Source organism: Artemia sp. Qi Xiang Cuo, chromosome 11 (genome assembly GCF_049724085.1).
Source record: "Artemia sp. Qi Xiang Cuo chromosome 11, ASM4972408v1, whole genome shotgun sequence".
Lineage (NCBI taxonomy): Eukaryota > Metazoa > Arthropoda > Branchiopoda > Anostraca > Artemiidae > Artemia > Artemia sp. Qi Xiang Cuo.
The window spans coordinates 4,181,627-4,205,559 of record NC_142804.1 but is presented as its reverse complement, the minus strand read 5'-3'; the positions used below and the strand labels follow the sequence as shown (position 1 = coordinate 4,205,559).

Genomic DNA, 23,933 nt, shown 5'->3' with positions numbered 1-23,933 from the left:
AATACCAAATGAAAATAATGGGCAAAGAAAACTGCGGTTAGAAGATTAATGATAATGATGATCACATCAAATCACGAGAAAATCTGCAGTTAGGAGAGAAGCAACAGTACGAATCACGAGTCCCATGAGAAAACAAATCCTCTAAAATGAATGATTCTTTGATGCACTAAAACGAAGGAGGAATTGAATTGAAAACTAAAAGGAAGGAGGAAATGAATGATTCTTTGATGCACTAAAAGGAAGGAGGAATTGAATTGAAAACTAAAAGGAAGGAGGAAATGAATGATTCTTTGATGCACTAAAAGGAAGGAGGAATTGAATTTACGCCAGAATTTCGTAATTCATTTGAAATTGCTGATCTGACACCTCCTGACTTAAAACTAAAGAATAACTTGATTATTATACTAATGCGTAATTAGAAAACCAAATATTTATAAGCCCTGCCCCGTGCCAGGGCCTGGGCGAAACGGGGGGTCCCAGTACTATAGTATTATACATAATGAAACTTTATTCAATATCATAGGCAGCGCAATAGCCCTGTCTAAGTAAAGAGCGATGTGGGCACGATGTATTATTGTTATTTTTTTTTTTTTGGTTTTATATCAGAGCACTTCGTATCGAAGGATTTGTCGTAGAAACATCGAAAAGGGCTCATTCGATTCGAAATTGAAAGGGCTAGTGTCATTTTTAATAGTCGAAAGTGATTGGAGGGCATATAGCCCCCTCCTACGCCCAACATTTCTCCAAACACATCCAATCACAATTTTGAGATAGCCATTTTGTTCAACGTAGTGTAATGGTCCGGAAATTATGTATTTTGAGGTTGACAACTCCTCTAGAGCCCTCAGAGCAAGTGTTGTAAGTTATACCCAGGGGACATATAAGGTTTATATAGAAAAGGGTTGTCGTATAAACTTCGAAGGGGGCTCACTGGATTGCTAATCAGAAGTTTTACTGCGCTTTTCCACCCTCCGAATGATCGGAAGGGGGATACCCCCCCCCTACACTTCGTATTTTCCCGAAATGCAACTGATAAAAATTTTGAGATGTCCATTTGTTGTAGAAACTTCGAAAAAGGCTCATTCGATTGGAAATTGAAGCGGCTAGTGCCCTTTTTATCATAGACAGCGCAATAGCGCTGCCTAAGTAAAGAGCGATCTGGGCACAATGTGTTTTTGTTTTTTAGACCAGGGCATTTCGTATCGAAGGAGTTGTTGTAGAAACTTCGAAAAGGGCTCATCCGATTGAAAATTGAAAGGACTAGTGCTGTTTTCCATAGTCGAAGGTGATTGGAGGGCAACTAAAACCCCTCCCACGTCCACCATTTCTCCAATGGTAATCAGATGGTAACTGGTAATCAGAATTTCTAGTGTCCTTTTAAAGATTGAGAGTGATCGAAAGGTGGATACCCACACATCCTCGTATTTTCACGATCACGATCGTATTTTCAAGGGTTGTACGTTATGCCCTTGGGGCATATAAGGTTTATATAGAAAGGGTGATCGTATAAACCTCGGAGGGGACTCTTTGGATTGGTAATCAAAAGTTCTAGTGTCCTTTTCAAGATAAAGAGCAATCAAAGAGTGGATATCCCCCCCAAACCTCGTATTTTCCTGAAATTCATCTGATAGAAATTTTCAGATGGCCATTTGCTCTTGTAGAAACATCAAAAAAGGCTCATTTGATTGGGAATTGAAAGGCTAGTCCCCTTTTTATTAGTCAAAAATAATTGGAGGGCAACATTCCCCTCTACGACCATTAAATCCCAAAACACATCAAATCAAAATTTTGAGATAGCCATTTTGTTCTGCATAGTTGAAAGGTTTGGAAATGATGTCTTTGACAACCTCCATACCTTCTTAAAACCAGAACATAATTTGCACTATACTGAAGAAAATGGCTGTGGATTGTCAATGAAAAATACTATTTCAATAAAAACGAACAGAAATTAATTAAAACAACTTTTTCACAAGACAAGTTTTTTAAAGGAAAGTAAAGAGCTCCATTAAGCCAAGGACGAGCAAAACAAAGTAAAAAAATCTTCCAAGCATAAAACTACCACAAATCACTATCAATAAATAAATGAAACTCAAAACGAACAGAACTTTACTGAAAACAAATTTGTTTTTTGTTTATACGTTTGAAATGTTTTCACCTTTCTTACTTTCATAAATGAAAAATTATCAAAACTTTAACGACGAAACGTCAGTATACGTCAATTAAACTGAAAATCCACGGTCATTTGTTTTTTTTTCTTTTTTTTTTAGTAAAGGCCAAATTGTGTTCTGGTCTTGAGAAGGCATGGGGGTTATCAGCCCTAGTCATGTTAATTTTTGCTTGTTTCGACTTTGACTCGGCTATTTATTGTAATTTCTGTTCATTTTGGCTTTCATATATTTATTGATAGCGATTTGTGGTAGTTTTACGCTTGAAAGATTATTTGACTTCATTATTGCTCATTCTTGACTCAATGGAGCTCTTTACTTTTCTTTGGAAAACTTGCTTTGTGGAAAAAGTTTCTAGATTAGTTTAAAACTAAAAAGCCACTCTAGAAGGCGGATCCTGTTTTTTTGTTTGTTTTGTTTTTTAAGCTATCTTTTGCAGTCTCGCTTCCTGTTTCTTTTTACCTACAAAATCCGTCCTAGTTTTGGAGCTTTCAGGTTTAGAAACTTATATGGCAATATACAACAAATATACAACATTAATATAACAATAAGCAATTATATACCATTCTATATAGTATTATCATATTCAATTATTTACTACTTAAAAGCCACGCTAGATGGCGGATTATATTTTTTTTATTATATAAGTAGTTCGATCTCATTTCCCCAGCGTATTATATAAACTCTTTGGCTTCCAGACGAATTCACAGATTTATCCAAATGTTTCGATGATTAATTACACAATCTTCCTAAATTGTTAAATAATACTAAATATTAATAATAGCTGAAGTATTTAAGTAACTATGGCCCATTAATATTAAATAAAAAAACACTCTTACTAAATAATAAAGTAAAAAATAATATTTCTAAATAATAAAGTAATACTAAAAAGTATTAAATGATAATTAAGCAGTTAAGTTTAAATAACAATTTTCCTAAACTATACAATAACATTGAGTTACAATAAAAAATTTAATACGAATAGAAATTACGACAAAAAGGAATGGGGCTATCACCCCTAATCCTTCGAAAATCCAGAGAGTCATTGTACAAATAGTCAATGTGCAAGTATGAGTAACATTTTTGCAATTTTAAGATTATAAATGTTTGGTAAGAAAGTGGTAAGCACCAGAGTCAATGGTGCTTAGTTTGGCTGAGTATACTTGTCCTGTAAAAAATCTGGTCTTTCAAAATAGCTGTTCAATCGTATATAGGCTATTCAACCTCCGTATATAGGCTACCCAATGTCTCCTCGAAAAAGCTAATATCAGAGCCCTTGGGTGTGAACGCATTGATCTATACTGCATTGATTATCATGTTTGCAAGAAAGGCATAATAGAAACCACGTACAGAAAACTTATTTGCCAAAAACCATTATTGCTTAGACTTTGACTTCCCAGATTATCCAGCCACATATGCAATTCGGTATTTGCCTAGATACCTAACTAGCGAGAAGGAAACATGTTCAGAATTCTTACTTCATAATATGCAGAATAATCATAATTAACACATTATGCATGAAGCTATCCTTTATCTTCATTTCTTTTATTGTTTTACACTTTTTCTACCATTTTATTTTATGTATTATAAGCCTTCGTTCAGTTTTGAAACTTGTGCTGAAATAAACACCATTTATAAAAAATTTTATAGATGCCACTATAGAAATTGCAGTGGCGTTAACACAACATACACGAAAAAAGTCCTGACTATAGACAATTCTATAAAAAATATAGATAGCGCTTTGTTTCAGAAAAACAGCCAGAATTTTCAGTTCACAATGCTGCATTTCGCAGATTTTTCTAAATTAAATAAAAGATAATTGCGTAACATACATAGATCTCTTAGAAAAAGTGGAAAAACACTGGAAGAAATGAAGATAACAGTTAGCATCATGAATAATGTGTTAACTGTGATTACTCTGCATATAATGAAGTAAGATTAGTTTCCTCAAAATGTTTCCTTCTATCCAGTTAGCTATCTAGGTAATTTCCTGCAATTCTTCTGTTGTCCACATAGCATTGTTCGACTGTTAGGGTATATATATAAAAAAAAAAACAACACTTAATCAAAAAAAGAATCTTACCTTCAGTTCCCTAACTTATGTATCAGCAATAACGACCCTAACAATTCTCAACAATTGAGTTCCCTAAGAATATCTACAATTATTGTCAAATAATTTGTTAAACAACTAAGTAAAATAAACGATCTTAATTAATAATATGCAATATAAAAATTATTAAATAATAATTACATATTTGACTTAACAAATAGTCTCAGTAATTACAAAATAATATACAAAACTAAGAGATAATAATAAGATAAATAAAGAATCTTACCTTCAGTTCTCTAACTTGCGTATCAGCTCCATTGACACGATATATACCCTGTTCAGTAAGACCTCTTTTCTCAACTTCATTGACGCAATGAACTATCAGTGCTGGTACCATGGGAGAAGCATCAGGTACGTAATCAGCCAATTCACCCTGTAACAAGGTTGCAACAATAAAATGCCCTTATTCGCTTCAAATAGCTTTAAGCTTCATGTTTACAGTGAAATAGGCAATTACACGGAAAGTCTACAGCTACAGTCTAGACCAAAACGATAAGAAATTAATATCACTGAATTAGTCTTTCTTTTTCTGCAGATATTTCAAAAACAACATTGTGAATTACAACAATATTGAAACAGAAAAAAAAGAGAAAACCACACAAAGAGACCAGTAGTAAGAGTACAATGCATTGAAAACCTACACGCAAACTTACGCCTAAGGCATGGATATGTGTGTAGGTTTTAAACGAATTGGACGGTTACCAGGGTCATTTGCATAGAGGTATCATTTCTATAGATGGTTTAGTAATTTGAAATATGATATTGAATTTGCTTGATGGTATATACTGTGCATACGGGCCCGTACCAAACCTGTTGGTTATAATATTGTCTGCTTCAATTTTTTTATGGCAAAATTAAATTAATTTAATTTTAATGATAAAAAAGTTTTTTTTTTTTTTAGGTTAGGTCCGTGTCGGAAAAACAGGGGTATATTTTTAGTTTTCTTTAAATTACATATTATTAAGAGAATTGAATTAAAAGAGAATAGTTTTTATTTTAAATGAGATTATTAGAGGAAAAAAATGAGGGGTGCATTTACATTATTGGAGATTAATGATGGAGCTAGCAACAGTGATGTAATTACTTCTTTAGTTTACGATATTTGCGAATTTTTTGCGAAGAGGTATTAGCGTAAAGGTATTGCGATGGTTAAGAATGCCAGGTATGAAATTTACCCATTGTTAGCATTATTTCATTGTACTTTCCAGGATTTGTCGAACTTTCTCTTTGGCGACTCAATTTTACACGTGGAGATCTCCCAGCGGAATTGTACGGGGGAAATCTTCCGCAGGGTTGGCATCGTCTGGGGGGTTTTTTCTGTGGGAGATGGGGTATTTTCTGCAGAAGAATGTCTCCGCGGGGGGAATTTGTCAGGGGAGAATATTTCTGTGGGGCGGGGGACAGGTCCAGCAAAAAGTTGCTGTGGAGGGGGGATTTCGCCAATGATTTGAAAAACAATCACATACTAATATAAAAAACAAACCTTTCTCAAGTGAAAGTAGGCTTAGGAGAATATCCCAGGCCTAATTGTGCGCCTGAAATTTTCCTGGGGAAATTTTAAGTGAAAATAGAATTTTTTAAGGGGAATTTCCGGGGGTGGGGACTTTCAAAGGGGGGGGGACTTACCATGGAGGTATTTTTCGTGGGAGTATTTTTCATGGAAGAGGGGGGATTTCACGGCATTATCTGAAAAACTAACTGAAATCTAATAAAAAGTTTTTTCAACTGGTAGTAAAGAGCAAGATTAAAGCCTGATACGAACAGAAATCATTCCGTATATGAGGGGCTACCCCTCCTCAATACCTAGCTTTTTACGCTAAAGTGTGACACCCCAATTCATTAACAACGACTCGCCTGAAACACAAGGCCCTGAAATTAGATTAACAAGCATTTTCGAACTACGAATGTTGCTCCTTAATTTTAGTTGAAAAAATTGCTCTGTATTTAATAGATTAACGGTTAACCAAAATATTCTAATTATGATGATAATTAAAAATTGTTTTCTTTTCAGTTTTTGCCAAAAACTTTTGCATTTTTCTGTTAACCAAATGGACAAGGAGGAAAAAATCCGTCGTCAAAATAATATCAAGAGAGCGTACATACATACATAGAGTTCGATGGGACTTTAGGTTTTAATTGACAATAGCTGACTTAATGTCGACTTAGTGTTTTACCCTCGGCAGCAGGGTTGAATAAAATTTTGCACGCTCCTGTTACCGCATAGATTAATCCCACTTGTTTATGGAATAGCAACACGGGTTTTGACAAAGAGAGAAATTGCATTCTAGTATAATTAGACGAAATATATTCTTTTTTCAATTTTTTTCCGTTATTAATATATTTTTACTATTTAAAAAAAAAAACTTTTTCCTCTCTGTTAAAGTAAGGGGGCGGGAGGGGGCAATTCTATGTGCCGACTAATTTTTCTTCTGTAAAAAAGGGGGGTTTCCCGGGGGGAGGTGTTCCGAGGCAAATTTTACCAGTTTTTTTTTTCCGAAAGCGTGAGTTAAGTTTTAAATTAAATTTTAGGTCTTTTGTCTTAGGGATTTGCTCCTCAAATTTTTAAATTGAAAAATTTGTGTGCTGTTCTATTAGTAAAGAGAATCTTTCAAGCTTTTATAATAAAAAATGTGGACTTGTTGCTTGTTGACAGAGTAGCGGTATTGTGTAATGTTCTTTATTGTGCAGTAGGAGGATTTGGGAAAATTTTTTTTTTTCCGGAAAATTGCGATAACTGTTTAAATAAATTGTATGTCTGGAGTAGGAGTGATTTGATAATAAAAATCTTAAATTTAAAAAATAGTGTGCTGTTATATTATTAAATAGAATCTTTCATGATTTTATCATCAAAAATGTGGAATTTTGTAGTTTTGACAGAGTAGAAGGAGTTTGTACGGGAATTAATTTTACATGGGGAGGAGGGTTTCCAAATTTTTTTTTTCCGGACACGTGAGCTAACTTTTAAAATAAATTTTAGGTCTTTCGTCTGAGGGATTTGCTCCTCAAATTTTTAAATTGAAAAATGAGTGTGCTGTTCTATTAGTAAAGAGAATCTTTCAAGCTTTTATCCTCCAAAATGTGGACTATTGCAGTTTTGACAGAGTAGAAGGATTTTGTACGGGGATTAATTTTACATGAGGAGGGGTTTCCAGGGGTGAAATTTTCAGGGGAAACTTTACAGATTTTTTTTCCTGAAACGTGATCTAACTTTTAAATTAAATTTTAGGTCTTTTGTCTTAGGGATTTGCTCCTCAAATTTTTAAATTGAAAAATGAGTGTGCTGTTCTATTAGTAAAGAGAATCTTTCAAGCTTTTATCATCAAAAATGTGGAATTTTGCAGTTTTGACAGAATAGAAGGATTTTGTACGGGGATTAATTTTACATGAGGAGGGGTTCAGGGGTGAAATTTTCAGGGAAACTTTACAGATTTTTTTCCGGAAACGTGAGCTAACTTTTAAATTAAATTTTAGGTCTTTTGTCTTAGGGATTTGCTCCTCAAATTTTTAAATTGAAAATTGAGTGTGCTGTTCTATGAGTAAATAGAATCTTTCAAGCTTTTATCATAAAAAATGTGGACTTTTGCAGTTTTGACAGAGTAGAAGGATTTTGTACGGGGATTAATTCTACATGAGGAGGGGGGTTTCCAGGGGTGAAATTTTCAGGGGAAACTTTACAGATTTTTTTCCGGAAACGTGAGCTAACTTTTAAATTAAATTTTAGGTCTTTCGTCTTAGGGATTTGCTCCTCAAATTTTTAAATTGAAAAATGAGTGTGCTGTTCTATTAATAAAGAGAATTTTTCAAGTTTTTATCATCAAAAATGATGTGGGCTTTTGGAGTTTTGACAGAGTAGAAGGATTTTGTACGGGGGTTAATTTTTACATGGCGAAGAGGGTTTCCGGAGGTGAAATTTTCAGGGGGAAATTTTACCCAAATATTTCTAAAGCACTACAAATAACAGAATCAACTTTAGAGGGCAATTTATCTCTAAAAGAGGGGTTATTATTTCCTTACTAAATTTTTCTTCTTTTTAAGGAGGAGGAGGAAGATTCATACAATAACAAACTTTTTATTTTTACATCTCTAAATCAGATCAGAAAATAGAATAAAATTTTAAGCTTTCAAAAACAATCAGTCTGTCACTAATTTCATTTCTTCTGTAGCAGGGAGTCATTATTTTATACTAAATAGTTTCTTCTTTTCTAGGAAATCCAAGATTTGACAGACACAATGACAAGTGTAAGGACTGATCATGCCACATCACTCAAATAGTCGACGATGCATAGCCCATCCATACCTCATCACCTCCTTCCAAGCCGTTAATGCCAACGCAATCTGCCACTCATCATGAGATGCCTGACCCTTTGGGTGATCATATTGAGTTAGAAATATCATTTTTTGTGACTGTTCAATTTGTAAAGGACATTATCATGATTTTGAGCATTCTAATGATTCTACTACAGCATGCTTAGACAGTGTGGACATAGGGATAGACGAGAAGAATCTGGAGGAAATGAGGAGAAGAATCATACATGATATGGAGATAAATTTATACAAATTGCAAGTAAGATCTTATAAAAAAAGATTAAATGGGAAAGAAAAGGGGGAAGAAGCTCGAAAGAAGAGACATGGTAAAGAGGGCTATCTTTACAGATATATCTCAGCATACAGTTTAAAAGACTGTGATGAAAACTCAAAGAAAAATGCGCTTAGTGATAGATATAAAATTGAATATTATGATAAAGATGATCTAAGAGACGAGAAAAAGTGGTTATTTAAGAGACAACATAAGAGGTTATTCAATAGAATGGATATGCCAGTGATATATCAAGTGACATTGAGAATAAGAAGGAGATCCCTAATATCACCAAGGAAATTAAAGATATTGTGTTATAGATTTCAGAAATAACGTTTCATATATTTATTATTATTATTTTCTTAGGCTTAAGGGTCGAGGTTTGAGAATTTTAAGAGACTATTTTCCTCATTTTAATATATTTAGTCAGATGACTACTGACTCAATACGTGATACAACCTGATAACCAAATTCAATATTTGTTATCTACCAGAAACTTCAAGGAAAATGAACAGCTCAACATTAACTTTTTTACCGCTTGATCATTTTCAGACTGAAAAGACCAAAAGATATAAAAACTTTTTCTATCTTCTACGGAAAAATTTAGAATAGAACTTTAAATTTATTTATGTGTTGATGAACTTAAAAACTGATGTGGAAGATTTTTATTTTTCTCTGGAGAAATTAGAATTGAAATGTAAGTTCTTTAATAAAATTCGGACTTGAGTTAACTTTTCATGATCACAGAATAACTTTTTCTATCTTCTATGAAAAATTTGGATCACTACTTTAAATTTTTCAATCTCTTTGAGAAAATCTGAACTGAAATGAAAAATTTTTAGTTTCTCTGGGAAAAAAATAGAATTGATCTGTAAGTTATTTCTTTTTTCATTGAGAAAATTCTGAAAAGAACTTGAACTTTTCTTCACCTCGTTGAGAAAATTAGAAATTAAATGAAGCTTTTTATCTTCCTGGAAAATATTCATATTCATACTATAACTTTTCCTATCTTCTACACTAAAATTTAGAACATTAATTTAAATTTGTTTATGTCTTTCGGAAAAAATTACAGAATTAAAGTGGAGATCCTTATCTTCATAGTGAAATATTCATGATCAATGTGTAACTTTTTATATCTTCTACAAAAAATTTGGATGAAAGCTTTAAATTTATGTCTTTGGGGAAAAATCTGAATTGAAGTGGAACCTTTTATATTATTTGGAAAAATATAATTGATCAATAACTAATTTCTTTTTTTTTTATTGAGAAAACTCAGAAGAGAAGTTAAACTTTTCTTCACTTCCTTGAGAAAATTTAAAATTGAAGTACAACTTTGTCGTTCGGGAAAATATTCACACTGGAGTTTTTTATCTTCATTGAAAATATTAACGATCAAAGTATAACTTTTTCTTGAAAAATACAAAATACTTGTTACAAAACCAAAAGATTTCTAACAACATTAAAAATAGTTCTTACAGAATATAAAAGTTCAAACAAAATCCAAAGCAGTTCTCACAAAACAGAAATAATTCTTAAAAAATACAAAAAGTTTTAAGAAATCCAAAATAGTTCTTACAAGACAAAAATTATTCGTAATAAATACAAACATACTTTACACAACTCCACAATATTCCTAATAGAATATAAAATACTTGGTGCTAAGTATCAAATACTTTCTTAAACATACTAAATTTATAGAAAAACCCAAATTATTTATTGCAGAACACAAAAAAATTCAAACATATTCCGAAAATCATTCTTACAAAGCAGAAAAAATTCTTACAAAATACAAAAAGTTGTAGTAAAATCGAAAATAGTTCTTATACAACAAAAACTATTCTTAAAAATAGAAAAATCCTTTATACAAATCCAAAATAGTTTTAACAGAATTAAAATAGCTTCTGCAAAATATGAAATACTTGTCACAAAGCACGAAAATTCTAACAACACCGAAAGTACTTCTTACAGATTACAAGAAGTTCAAACAACTCCCAAAAAGAGTTCTTAAAAAACAAAAATAATTCTTACGAAATACAAAAATATTTTAGACAAATCCAAAATAGTACTAACAGAATAAAAAATAGTTGTTGCAAAACTTGAAATACTTGTTACAAAACAAAAATATTTCTTAAAACATCAAAATAGTTCTTACAGACCATGTTCCACAAACATCAAAATTCTTACGAAACATAAATAATTCTTGAAAAATATAAAGTTTCTAAGAAATCTAAAATAGTTCGTACAAAACAAAATTATCTGTATGTAAAATACTACTCTATGTAATCAATATTTGCTCGAGCCTGAATTTCAACACATGCTAATATGCAACTAAATAGGGGATTCCCCATGTTCCCACATTATACAGTACGAAAACTCCACGTTTTCAACCAGACTGGTTTTTTAGGGACCAATCGGGAGAGATATGCAAAGTCGACATAGCTTTATTTCATTTTTTAAGGTTCATTTAGACGAGGTTACGTGCGCGCACGTAACCTCGGTCTAAATGAACCTTAAAAAAAATGAAATAAAGCTATGTCGACTTTACATATCTCTCCCGATTGGTCCCTAAAAAACCAGTATGGTTGAAAACGTGGAGTTTTCGTACTGCTCACTTTTTGCAATGTGTAGGAACCAGTGGGGAATCCCCGCTCGTTTGGAAAGGTGCCAAGGAAAGGCATACAAATAGCATGTAGTTGCAAACACAGAGATGACACAGACGACACAGAGACGACACAGAGACGACACAGAGGCGACACATTGACGACACAGATTGGTATTTTTCACCAAGTATTTTTTTTATTCTGTTAGAACTATTGTGGATTTGTGTAAAGTATTTTTGTATTTACTACGAATAATTTTTGTTTTGTAAGAAATATTTTGGATTTATTATAAATGTTTATATTTTTTAAGAATTATTTATTATTATTAATAACAATTTTGATTTTGTTTCAACTTTTTATATTCTGTAAGAACTATTTTTGATGTTTTAAGAAATATTTTTGTTTTGTAACAAGTATATCAAGATTTGCAACAACTATTTTTTATTATGTTAGTACTATTTTGGATTTGTATAAAATATTTTTGTATTTCGTAAGAATGATTTTTATTTTTTAAGAACTATTTTTTGGATTTGTTTGAACTTCTTGTATTCTGTAAGAAGTACTTTATGTGTTGTTAGAATTTTCGTGCTTTGTGACAAGTATTTCATATTTTGCATAAGCTATTTTTAATTCTGTTAAAACTATTTTGGATTTGTGTAAAGGATTTTTTCTTTTTTTAAGAATAGTTTTTGTTGTTTAAGAAATATTTTCGATTTTCTTACAACTTTTTTATTTTGCAAGAATTGTTTCTGCTTTGTAAGAATTATTTTCGGAATAAGTTTGAATTTTTTGTATGCTATAATAACTATTTGGGATGTTGTTAGAAATTTAGTGTCTTGAAGCAAGTATTTGGTATTTTGCACCAAGTATTTTATATTCTGTTAGAACTATTGTGGATTTGTGTAAAGTATTTTTGTATTTATTACGAATAATTTTTGTTTTGTAAGAACTATTTTGGATTTCTTAAAACTTTTTGTATTTTTTAAGAATTATTTCTGTTTTGTAAGACCTGCTGTGGATTTTGGTTGACCTTTTATATTCTGTAATAACTATTTTTAATGTTGTTAGAAATCTTTTGGGTTTGTAAAAAGTATTTTATATTTTGCAAGAAAAAGTTATACTTTGATTGTGAGTATTTTCAATGAAGATAAAAAACTCAAGTGTGAATATTTTCACGAAAGACAAAGTTGTACTTCAATTTTAAATTTTCTCATGGAAGTGAATAAAAGTTTAACTTCTCTTCTGATTTTTCTCAATAAAAAAAAGAAATTAGTTATTGATCAATTATATTTTTCCAAATAATATAAAAAGGTTCCACTTCAATTCAGATTTTTCCCCAAAGACATAGATTTAAAGCTTTCATCCAAATTTTTTGTAGAAGATATAAAAAGTTACACCTTGATCATGAATATTTCACTATGAAGATAAGGAGCTCCACTTTAATTCTGTAATTTTCCCGAAAGACATAAACAACTTTAAAGTAATGTTCTAAATTTTAGTGTAGAAGATACGAAAAGTTATACTATGAATGTGAATATTTTCCAGGAAGATAAAAAGCTTCATTTAATTTCTAATTTTCTCAATGAGGTGAAGAAAAGTTCAAGTTCTCTTCTGAATTTTCTCAATGAAAAAGAAATAACTTACAGATCAATTCTATTTTTTCCCAGAGAAACTAAAAATTTTTCATTTCAGTTCAGATTTTCTCAAAGAGATGGAAAAATTTAAAGTAGTGATCCAAATTTTTCGTAGAAGATAGAAAAAGTTATTCGGTGATCATTAAAAGTTAACTCAATTCCGAATTTTATTAAAGAACTTATATTTCAATTCTAATTTCTCCAGAGAAAAATAAAAATCTTCCACATCAGTTTTTAAGTTCATCAACACATAAAGAAATTTAAAGTTCTATTCTAAATTTTTACGTAGAAGATATAAAAAGTTTTTATATCTTTTGATCTTTTCAGTCTGAAAATTATCAAGCGGTAAAATAGTTAATGTTGAGCTGCTTATTTTCCTTGAAGTTTCTGGTAGATAACAAATATTGAATTTGGTTATCAGGTTGTATCCCGTATTGAGTCAGTAGTCATCTGAATAAATATATTAAAATGTGTAAAATAGTCTCTTAAAATTCTCAAACCTCGACCCTTAAGCTTAAGAAAATAATAATAATAAATATATGAAACTTTATTTCTGAAATCCATAACACAACGTCTTTAATTTCCTTGGTGATATTAGGGCTCTCCTTCTTATTCTCAATGTCATTTGATAGATCACTGGCATATCCATTCTATTGAATAGCCTCTTATGTTGTCTCTTTAATAACCACTTTTTCTCGTCTCTTAGATCATCTTTATCATAATATTCACTGTTATATCTAGCACTAAGCGCAATTTTCTTTGAGTTTTCATCACAGTCTTTTAAACTGTATGTTGATATATCTCTGTAAAGATAGCCCTCTTTACCATGTCTCTTCTTTCGATCTTCTTCTCCCTTTTCTTTCCCATTTAATCTTTTTTTATACGATCTTTCTTGCAATTTGTATAAATTTCTCTCCATATCATGTATGATTCTTCTCCTCATTTCCTCCAGATTCTTCTCGTCTATCCCTATGTCCACACTGTCTAAGCATGCTGTAGTAGAATCATTAGAATGCTCAAAATCATGATAATGTCCCTTATAAATTGAACAGTCACAAAAAAATGATATTTCTAACTCAATATGATCACCCAAAAGGTCAGGCATCTCATGATGAGTGGCAGATTGCGTTGGAATTAACGGGTTGGACGGGGGGTGATGAGGTATGGATGGGTTATGCATCGTCGACCATTTTAGTGATGTGGCATTATCAGTCCTTGCACTTTTCATTGGGTCTGTCAAATCGGTGATTTCCTAGAAAAGAAGAAACAATTTAGTATAAAATAATGACTCCCTGGTACAGAAGAAAAGAAATTAGTTAACGTATGATTGTTTATGAAATCTTAAAATGTTATTCTATTTTTCTGATCTGATTTAGAGATGTAAAAATAAAAAGTTTGTTATTGTATGAATCTTCCTCCTCCTCCTTAAAAAAGAATAAAAATTTAGTAAGGAAATAATAACCCCTCTTTTAGAGATAAACTGCCCTCTAAAGTTGATTATGTTATTTGTAGTGCCTTAGAAGTATTTGTGTAAAATTTCCCCCTGAAAATTTCACCTTTGGAAACCCTCGTCCTCATGTAAAATTAATCACCGTACAAAATCCTTCTACTCTGTCAAAACTCCAAAATCCCACATTTTTGATGATAAAAGCATGAATGATTCTCTTTACTAATATAACAGCACACTCATTTTTCAATTTAAAAATTTGAGGAGCAAATCCCTAAGAGGAAAGACCTAAAATTTAATTTAAAATTTATCTCACGTTTCCGGAAAAAAAAAATCTGTAAAGTTTCCCCCTGAAAATTTCACCTCTGGAAACCCCCCTCCTCATGTAAAATTAATCCCCGTACAAAATCCTTCTATTCTGTCAAAACTGCAAAAGTCCACATTTTTGATGATAAAAGCTTGAAAGATTCTCTTTACTAATAGAACAGCACACTCATTTTTCAATTTAAAAATTTGAGGAGCAAATCCCTAAGACAAAAGACCTAAAATTTAATTTAAAAGTTAGCTCACGTTTCCGGAAAAAAATCTGTAAAGTTTCCCCTGAAAATTTCACCCCTGGAAACCCTCCTCATGTAAAATTAATCCCCGTACAAAATCCTTCTACTCTGTCAAAACTGCAAAATTCCACATTTTTGATGATAAAAGCTTGAAAGATTCTCTTTACTAATAGAACAGCACACTCATTTTTCAATATAAAAAATTTGAGGAGCAAATCCCTAAGACAAAAGACCTAAAATTTAATTTAAAAGTTAGCTCACGTTTCCGGAAAAAAAATCTGTAAAGTTTCCCCTGAAAATTTCACCCCTGGAAACCCCCTCCTCATGTAAAATTAATCCCCGTACAAAATCCTTCTACTCTGTCAAAACTGCAAAATTCCACATTTTTGATGATAAAAGCTTGAAAGATTCTCTTTACTAATAGAACAGCTCACTCATATATCTATTTAAAAATTTGAGGAGCAAATCCCAAAGACAAAAGACATAAAATTTAATTTAAAAGTTAGCTCACGTTTCCTAAAAAAAAAATTTGGAAACCCACCTCCACATGTAAAATTAAGTCCCGTACAAAATCCTTCTACTCTGTCAAAACTACAAAATTCCCCATTTTTGTTTATAAAATCATGAAATATTCTATTTAATTATAGACCATCACCATAATTTTTAAATTTAAAAATTTTATTATCATCTCACTAAGATAATGTACCTAAAATTAGTTTTATAAGTTATCTAACTTTTACGGAAAAAAAAAAATTGGAAACACTCCTCCTCATTCAAAATTAAGTCCAGTACAAAATCCTGCTACTCTGTCCAAACTACAAAATTCCACATTTTTGATGATAAAAGCTAGAAAGATTCTCTTTAATAATAGAACAGCACACTCATTTTTCAATTTAAAAATTTGAGGAGCAAATCCCTAAGACAAAAGACCTAAAATTTAATTTAAAAGTTAACTCACGCTTTTGGAAAAAAAAAACTGGTCCAATTGCGGCCGGAGAACCTCCCCCCTGGACACCCCCCTTTTTTACAGAAGAAAAAATTAGTCTGCACAAAGAATTGCCCCCGCCCTCCCCCTTACCTTCCATGCGATGAAATAGTTTGTTTTTTAACATCGTAAAACTCTCTTAATCACGGAATACATTTTAAAATATAATATATTTCGTCTAATTAGACTAGAATGCAATTTCTCTCTTTGTCAAAACCAGTGTTGCTATTCCATAAACAAGTGGGATTAATCTATGCGGTAACAGGAGCGTGCAACATTTTAGTCAACCCTGCTGCCGAGGGTAAAACACTAAGTCGACATTAATTCAGCTATTGTCAATTAAAACCTAAAGTCCCATCGAACTCTATGTATGTATGTACGCTCTCTTGATATTATTTGACGACGGATTTTTTCCTCCTTTTCCATTTGGTTAACAGAAAAATGCAAAAGTTTTTGGGAAAAACTGAAAAGAAAACAATTTTTAATTATCATCATAATTAGAATATTTTGGTTAACCGTTAATCTATTAAATACAGAGCAATTTTTTCAACTAAAATTAAGGAGCAACATTCGTAGTTCGAAAATGCTTGTTAATCTAATTTCAGGGCCGTGTGTTTCAGGCGAGTCGTTGTTAATTAATTTGGGTGTCACACATTATCGTAAAAAGCTAGGTATTGAGGAGGGGGTGGCCCCGCATATACGGAATGATTTTTGTTCGTATAAGGCTTTAATATTTCTATTTACTACCAGTTTAAAAAACTTTTTATTAGTTTTCAGATAGTTTTTCATATAATGCGTTTAAATCCCCCCCCTCTTCCATTAAAAATACGCCCCCGAAAAATACCTCCATGGTAAGTCCCCCCCCCCTGTGACAGTCCCCACCCCCGTAAAGTCCCCTTAAAAAATTCTATTTTCACTTAAAATTTCCCCAGGAAAATTTCAGGCGCACAATTAGGCCTGGGATATTCTCCTAAGCCTACTTTCACTTGAGAAAGGTTTGTTTTTTATATTAGTATGTGATTGTTGTTCAAATCATTGGCGAAATCCCCCCTCCCCTGGAAATTTTTCCTGGAAATCTCCCCCGCCCCCCAGACAAAGGCGCCCCAGAAAGAGTACCCCGCGGAGACAGTCGTCCGCAGAAAATACCCCATCTCCCACAGAAAATACCCCCCCGGCGTGGCCAACCCTGCGGACGATTTCCCCCGGCCACTTCCGCGGGGAGCTCTCCACGTGCAAAATTGAGTCACCAAAGAGAAAGTTCGACAAATCCTGGAAAGTACAATGAAATAATGCTAACAATGGGCAAATTTCATACCTTACATTCTTAACCATCGCAATACCTTTACGCTAATACCTCTTTGCAAAAAATTCGCAAATCTCGTAAACTAAAGAAGTAATTACATCACTGTTGTTAGCTCCATCATTAATCTCCAATAATGTAAATGCACTCCTCATTTTTTTCCTCTACTAATATCCTTGCAAATAAAAACTATTCTCTTTGAATTCAATTCTCTTACTAATATGTAATTTAAAGAAAACTAAAAATATACAGCTGTTTTTCCGACACGTACCTAACATAAAAAAAAAAAAACTTGTTTATAATGAAATATAAATTCAGTTAATTGTGCCAGAGAAAAATTGAACCAGACCATATTATAACCAAACTGTTTGGTAGGGGCACGTACGCAAAGTATATACCTTCAAGCAAATTCCATATGATATTTCAAATTACTATACCTTCTATAGAAATGATACCTCTATGCAAATGACCCTGGTAACCGTACAATTCGTTTAAAACCTACACACATATCCATGCCTTAGGCGTAGGTTTGCGTGTAGGTTTTCAATGCATTGTACTCTTACTACTGAGACCACCATATAAACTATATATATATAAAAAAAAAGGAAAAAAAGAACCCCTAACTTCAGGAAGGATAAAATGAAAAAGAGTGTAATATAAAGAAATCAAATGTCATTATCTTATGCACCAAACATCAGTGGGATCATTTATTTGAGATGAAATATCGATAAGATTTAACTTATCCTCTAAATTACTAAGCAAAAACCTACAACACCTGCAATAAGACACAGGGACGAACACAGGAGAGGAAGGAGAGACAAAACGAAAAAAAGCTAAAGAAAGAAACGACGAAAATAACAGCAAGTAAAAAACGTAGAGTACAATGTATATATTTCGGTCAAGAACTCCGCTTGTCCGTTCTCATTGCAGAATAAGCATAGGCAGCGCGCCAGCGCTGCCTAAGTAAAGAACGATGTGGGCACAATGTGTTTTTGTTTTTTTTTTCTCCATACCCGGGCACTTCGTATCGAAGGAGTTGTTGTAGAAACTTCGAAAAGGGCTCATTCAATTGAAGGTTGAAGTCGCTAGTGCCTTTTTCAGTAGTCGATAGTGATTGGAGGGCAACAAGCCCCCCCCAAGCCCATCATTCCCCCAAACACATCCAATCAAAATTTTGAGATAGCCATTTTGTTCAGCGTAGTTGATTTTCGGATGGAAAATATGTTTTTGAGAAGGATACTCCCCCACAACCCTCAGGGCAAGGGTTATAAGTTATGCCCTGGGGGCATATAAGGTTTTTATAGAAGGCGTTGTCGTAGAAACTTCAAAAAAAGCTCATTCGATTGGAAATTCAAAGGGCTAGTATCCTTTTTAATAGTCGAAAATGATTGGAGGGCAAATAGCCACCCCCCCTCCCACACCCATCATTCCCCCAAACACATCCAATAAAAACTTTTAGTTAGCCAATTCGCTAAGCGTTGTTGCTTTACAGATAGAAAATATGCTTTTGTGGAGGACGCTCGCCCAAAACCCTCAGGGCAAGGGTTATAAATTATGCCCTGGGGGCATATAAGGTTTTTATTGAAATCTTCGTTTAAGTAAATTGGAAAATGGCTTATTCGATTGGATATTCAAAGGGCTAGTACCCTTTTTAATAGTCGAAAGTGATTAGTGATATTTTTTGTTGTTGTTGTTAAGACCAGGGCACTTCGTATCGAAGGAGTTGTCGCGGAAACTTCGAAAAGGGCTCATTCGATTGAAAATAGAAAGGGCTGATGCCCTTTTTAATAGTCAAAAGTGATTGGAGGGCAATAAGTCCCCCCTCCACTCCAACCCTCTCAATTGCCCCATATGTTTAAAAAAAAAATGTTGCTTTAAGATTAAATAGATTTGCACAGTTATAATGCAAACTACCAAAAAGGCATATCAGCAGTATCCAAAGAACGATTGAGGGTATTATGTTCAAACTTTCGGGGCTACTTCTGCTCTTAAGATTTAACCAAATCAAAATAGCGTGAGTGTATCCAAGCAATCAAAGAAAGTAAACAGATTTTTTTGCGAATGGTATCAAGTTCACTGGATGGCTACACTACCACTGCCTTAAACCTGAAAGATGAAAGTGGCAGAGGAATAATATGCTACTGTTCCGAAGAACTCTTAGCTTCTAACCCTCACGAATGCCTTTGGATCTATCTAACTATCCCTAGCAGAAACAGCATTGTTGTAGGGGTAACCAACAGAAGCCCCAACAATTCTTCTGGAAAATGACAGGATAATATTCTCCACAATCTCCTAACAAGTGAGTGAGTTTTAAAGACTGCAATTGGCAGTGACTCAAGTTCGCATGAGATTGACTGGTAGCAACGCTAAACTGGCACTTAGAAGCGCGAGCCAACATGGCTTTACATAGAATCTCTTAACGAAAACTATCTCGAACAGCTAATAGATGAGCCCACGAGAGTGCGTGGCAGCAACCCCCAAGCGTCTTAGATATCCTTCTCGTGGGTGATATTAGTATGGTAGATAATATCGAAGTGCTAGCACCAGTTTGAAAATCCGATCGTGCCGTTATAGTGTCTGACATCAAAGCCAAACCCCAAGCGAAATCGCCATCTCAGTCAAAGCGCAACTATTAAAAGGAAAATTATCAAGCGATGAGACAAGACCTCGAAAATATTGACTGGGAAGAAATGTTCAAGGACTAAGACTCACCTGACAAGCTCTATGACATTTTCCTGTAGGTCATAAAAGAAGCTGAAGGGCGACACATTCCGCTGATCAGCCGTCACTCGCGGGTAGCATTGTCGAACGAAACAATTAACCTCATAAAAGAAAAACAAGAAGCTTGGCATAAAATGAAATCCAAACTAAAAAATAAGCTTCCTGCTGACTCGGAAAGGGCTGGCTATTGAAAAGCTTCGAACAGAGTTGGAAAAGCAACCCGCTTTAAAGCCAATAAAAGGGAACGGAAACTGGCCAATAGCCAGAAGAAAAATCCAAAATGCTTCTGGAGATACGTCAACTCAAAGCGTAAGAACGGAGGTGGAATTCCACCTTTGTTTGACAAGCAGCTGAAGACTCTCATAGAAGACCCAAAGGGCAAAGCAGACCTTCTTAGCAAGCAATTTGCAAATGTGTTTACTCAAGAACCAGACCTTAAAGAACCCGTTCCCTCGACCAGCAGCACAAACGATCACGAGCCGATCTCCAGTACCAGCATAACTGAATCTTTAGTACTCAAGAAACTGAAGGCTATAAACACGACACATTCCCTAGGGCCAGATAAACTGCATCCAAGAGTTTTAAAACAGACAGCTGACTTAACCGCTCGTCCGTTAACAATTATATTCCAGAAATCGTTGGATAAAGACAAACTGCCAAGTGTCTGGAAGAGAGCAGTCGTGTCACCTATCTTGAAATCTGGCAAAAGGGAGATTCCGGCAAATTACCGTCCGATCAGTCTCACTAGTATTCCCTGCAAGATTCTTGAGTCTATAATATCAGACCACGTTCTCGTCTATCTAAAAAGCAAACGAATTCTTACTGATAAACAGTTTGGTTTTCATAAAAAACGACCTGCAGAAATTCAGATGCTCTTCGCAGTGGAAGACTCGAAGACCTCTGTTGATAAGGGACTTGAAATATATATTATCTACCTGGATCTTCAGAAAGCTTTCGACAAAGTGCCCCATAAGTGTCTACTTCTCAAGCTTGCAAAATATGGCATCGATGGGTGGGGGGGGGGGCAAATACTTGCCTGGATAACAAACTTTCTAACGGGGCGCAAGCAAGTCATTGCTGTAGAAGGTCAGATAAGGCAAATAGAATTTGACATTATCAGTAGTGTCCCACAGGGATCTATCCTAGGTCCCCTTCTGTTCAACCTTTATATAGACGACCTAGTTGATGATATTGAGTCAGCAATTCTGCTGTACGCGGATGACACCAAGCTATATCGTATGATAATGTCACCTGAAGACTCTGTAAAACTCCAAGAAGATCTCGACCGTATTAGTGCCTGGATGAAGACTTGGCTGATGGAAATTAATATCCCGAAAAGCCACTACTTGACCCTCGGAGCTGAATGTTCATCTGCATCATACAGCATTGGGCCCACACCACTTGCTCAAAGCACGGTCGAAAGAGATTTGGGTATGACGGTTGACCACAAGTTGAACTTTTCGGACCACTATGAATTGACCATAAAACAGACTACGCGGGTGTCAGCGCTGATCAGGAGAACATTCAAGTGTCTTGATATAGAAATGCTTGCAACCATCATCAAGTCGCTAGTCCGCCCAATTCTCGAATATGGTCATTGCACAGTTCATCCATCCCTGAACAAGGATATAGATGCACTGGAAGCAGTTCAAAGGCGGATGACGAAGTTCTCCCCAAGTCTGAAAGACCTCCCATACAAACAACGTCGTCTTCTGCTTAACCTACCAGCACTCTCATACAGATTTTTAAGGGGAAAAATGATCGAGCTGTACAAGCTATGCCATGGCTGCTATGGCAACGTCCCCGGAGAAGCACTGTTGGTCTTCAACGAAAATCATCTACGTGGCCATCCCTTAAAGCTTAAAACTGAAAGGTTCTACAAAGATGTAGGCAAATGGGCCTTTTGAAACCGAGTCGTCGACACCTGGAACTCCCTACCCGAAGAAACCGTTCTGGCACCTTCCATCAGCTCTTTCGAAAACTCGTTTGAAAAGATATACGAGAGTCGTATGTACGACTTCAGTAACTTTAGAAGATTTATCTAAATTTTTGTATTGTTTGTTTTTCCCTGTTTTGTAAGAGGCTCTGGCCTACGTTTTTGCATTATATTATTATAGTATTATTATTAAGTTTTCCATTTCAGATCAACTAGAGGAGGTATGAATCTAAATTAAACAGTACTATTTGTGTCCAGATTCATAAAAGGGTGTATGTTGTTAAAAATTGCTGAAAAGTTTTCTCCAGCATACAAATAGCAGGCCAAACTATAAAGTCTTAAAAAAACGGAAAGATTTGAAACGACTATGTCAACATAAAACGAACAGAAATTAATTAAAAAAACTTTTTCCACAAAATAAGTTTTTCAAAAAAAAGTAAAGAACTGCATTAAACAAAAAAATGAGCAAAAATGAAATCAAATAATCTACCAAGCTTGAAACTACCACAAATCAGCATCGATAAATAAATCAAACCCAAAACGAACAGAAATTACAATAAATAACCGAGTCAAACTCAAAACGAGCAGATATTAACATGGGTTGATCTCAAAACCCCTACACCTTCCCAAGGCCAGAACGCAATTTGCACTTTACTGAAAAAATACAAATGAATGTGCATTGTCAATTTAGTATACGCATACTGATATTAAATAATCAAAATGTTAATATTATTTGATTTATTAAAGTTATAAAGGAAAAACATTTACATTTTTTCAGCAAAGTGCAAATTTTGTTCTGGCCTTGGGAAGGCGTAGGAGTTTTGCGCCCAACTTATGTTAATTTCTGCTTGTTTTGAGCTTGACTCGGTTATTTATTGTAATTTCTGTTCGTTTTGGGTTTCGTTTATTTATCGATGCTGATTTGTCGTAGTTTCACGCTTGGTAGATTATTTCATTTTTTTGCTCATTTTTTGTTCAATGGAGTTCTTTACTTTTCTTTGAAAAACTTATTTTGTGGAAAAAGTTTTTTTAATTGAAAACTTTAAATTACTAAGCAAAAACCTACAACACCTGCAATCAAACAGTTCGTGGTAACGAACTGTAAGTAAGGAGCGGCCCGGCTCAATAGTAACCGAAACTCTAAAAACCGGAATTTTGGTACCAATACATACATCAAAAGAATCGGATTTTTATCTGATTTCAAATATATAAGTTTCATCAAGTTTAATCTTACCCATCAATAGTTAAGGGCCTGAGAAAATTTGCCTCATTTCCGAAAAAAGGGGAAACACCCCCTGAAAGATATAGAATCTTAATGAAAATCGCACCCTCAGATTCAGCGTACCAGAGAACCATACTGTTGAGGTTTCGAGCTCCTATCTACAAAAATGTGGAATTTTGTATTTTTTGCCAGAAGAAAGATCACGGGTGCGTGTTTATTTGTTTGTTTGTTTTTTCCCAGGGGTAATCGTATTGACCCAGTGGTGCTAGAATATCGTAAGAGGGCTCATTGGAACGGAAATTAAAAGTTCTAGTGCCCTTTTTAAGTGGCCAAAAAAATGGAGGGCCCCCTCCCACGCTCACTTTTTTCTTAAAGTCACCCAATTAAAATTTTGAGATAGCCATTTTGTTTAGCATAGTCGAAAATCTAATAAATATGTCTTTTACGATGACTTAATCCCCCACAGTTCCCAAGGGAAGGGCTGCAAGTTGTGAACTTTGCCCATTGCTTGCATATTGTATTGGTTATTGGGAAGCATACAGACATTTTCAGGAAGAATTTTTTTTTGGGGGGGGGGGGTTGAGGGGCTGGAGGAGGGGGTTACTCGGGAGAATCTTTCCATGGAGGATGTTTCTTTGGGGTAAGGGACAATTCTATGAAGGGGGCGCCGGATTTCCAAG

General features: G+C 34.0%; 1 protein-coding gene across 1 annotated transcript in view; it reads right to left on the bottom strand.

Moving 5' to 3' along the window:
• Positions 1 to 23,933, bottom strand: part of LOC148946546 (rac GTPase-activating protein 1-like) — a 137,435-nt gene that overhangs the window by 24,253 nt on the left and 89,249 nt on the right. The window contains exon 9 of the mRNA XM_089097037.1: positions 4,502 to 4,648. Coding sequence (XP_088953163.1) covers positions 4,502 to 4,648 — 147 coding nt within the window. The remainder of the gene's footprint in view (positions 1 to 4,501; positions 4,649 to 23,933) is intronic.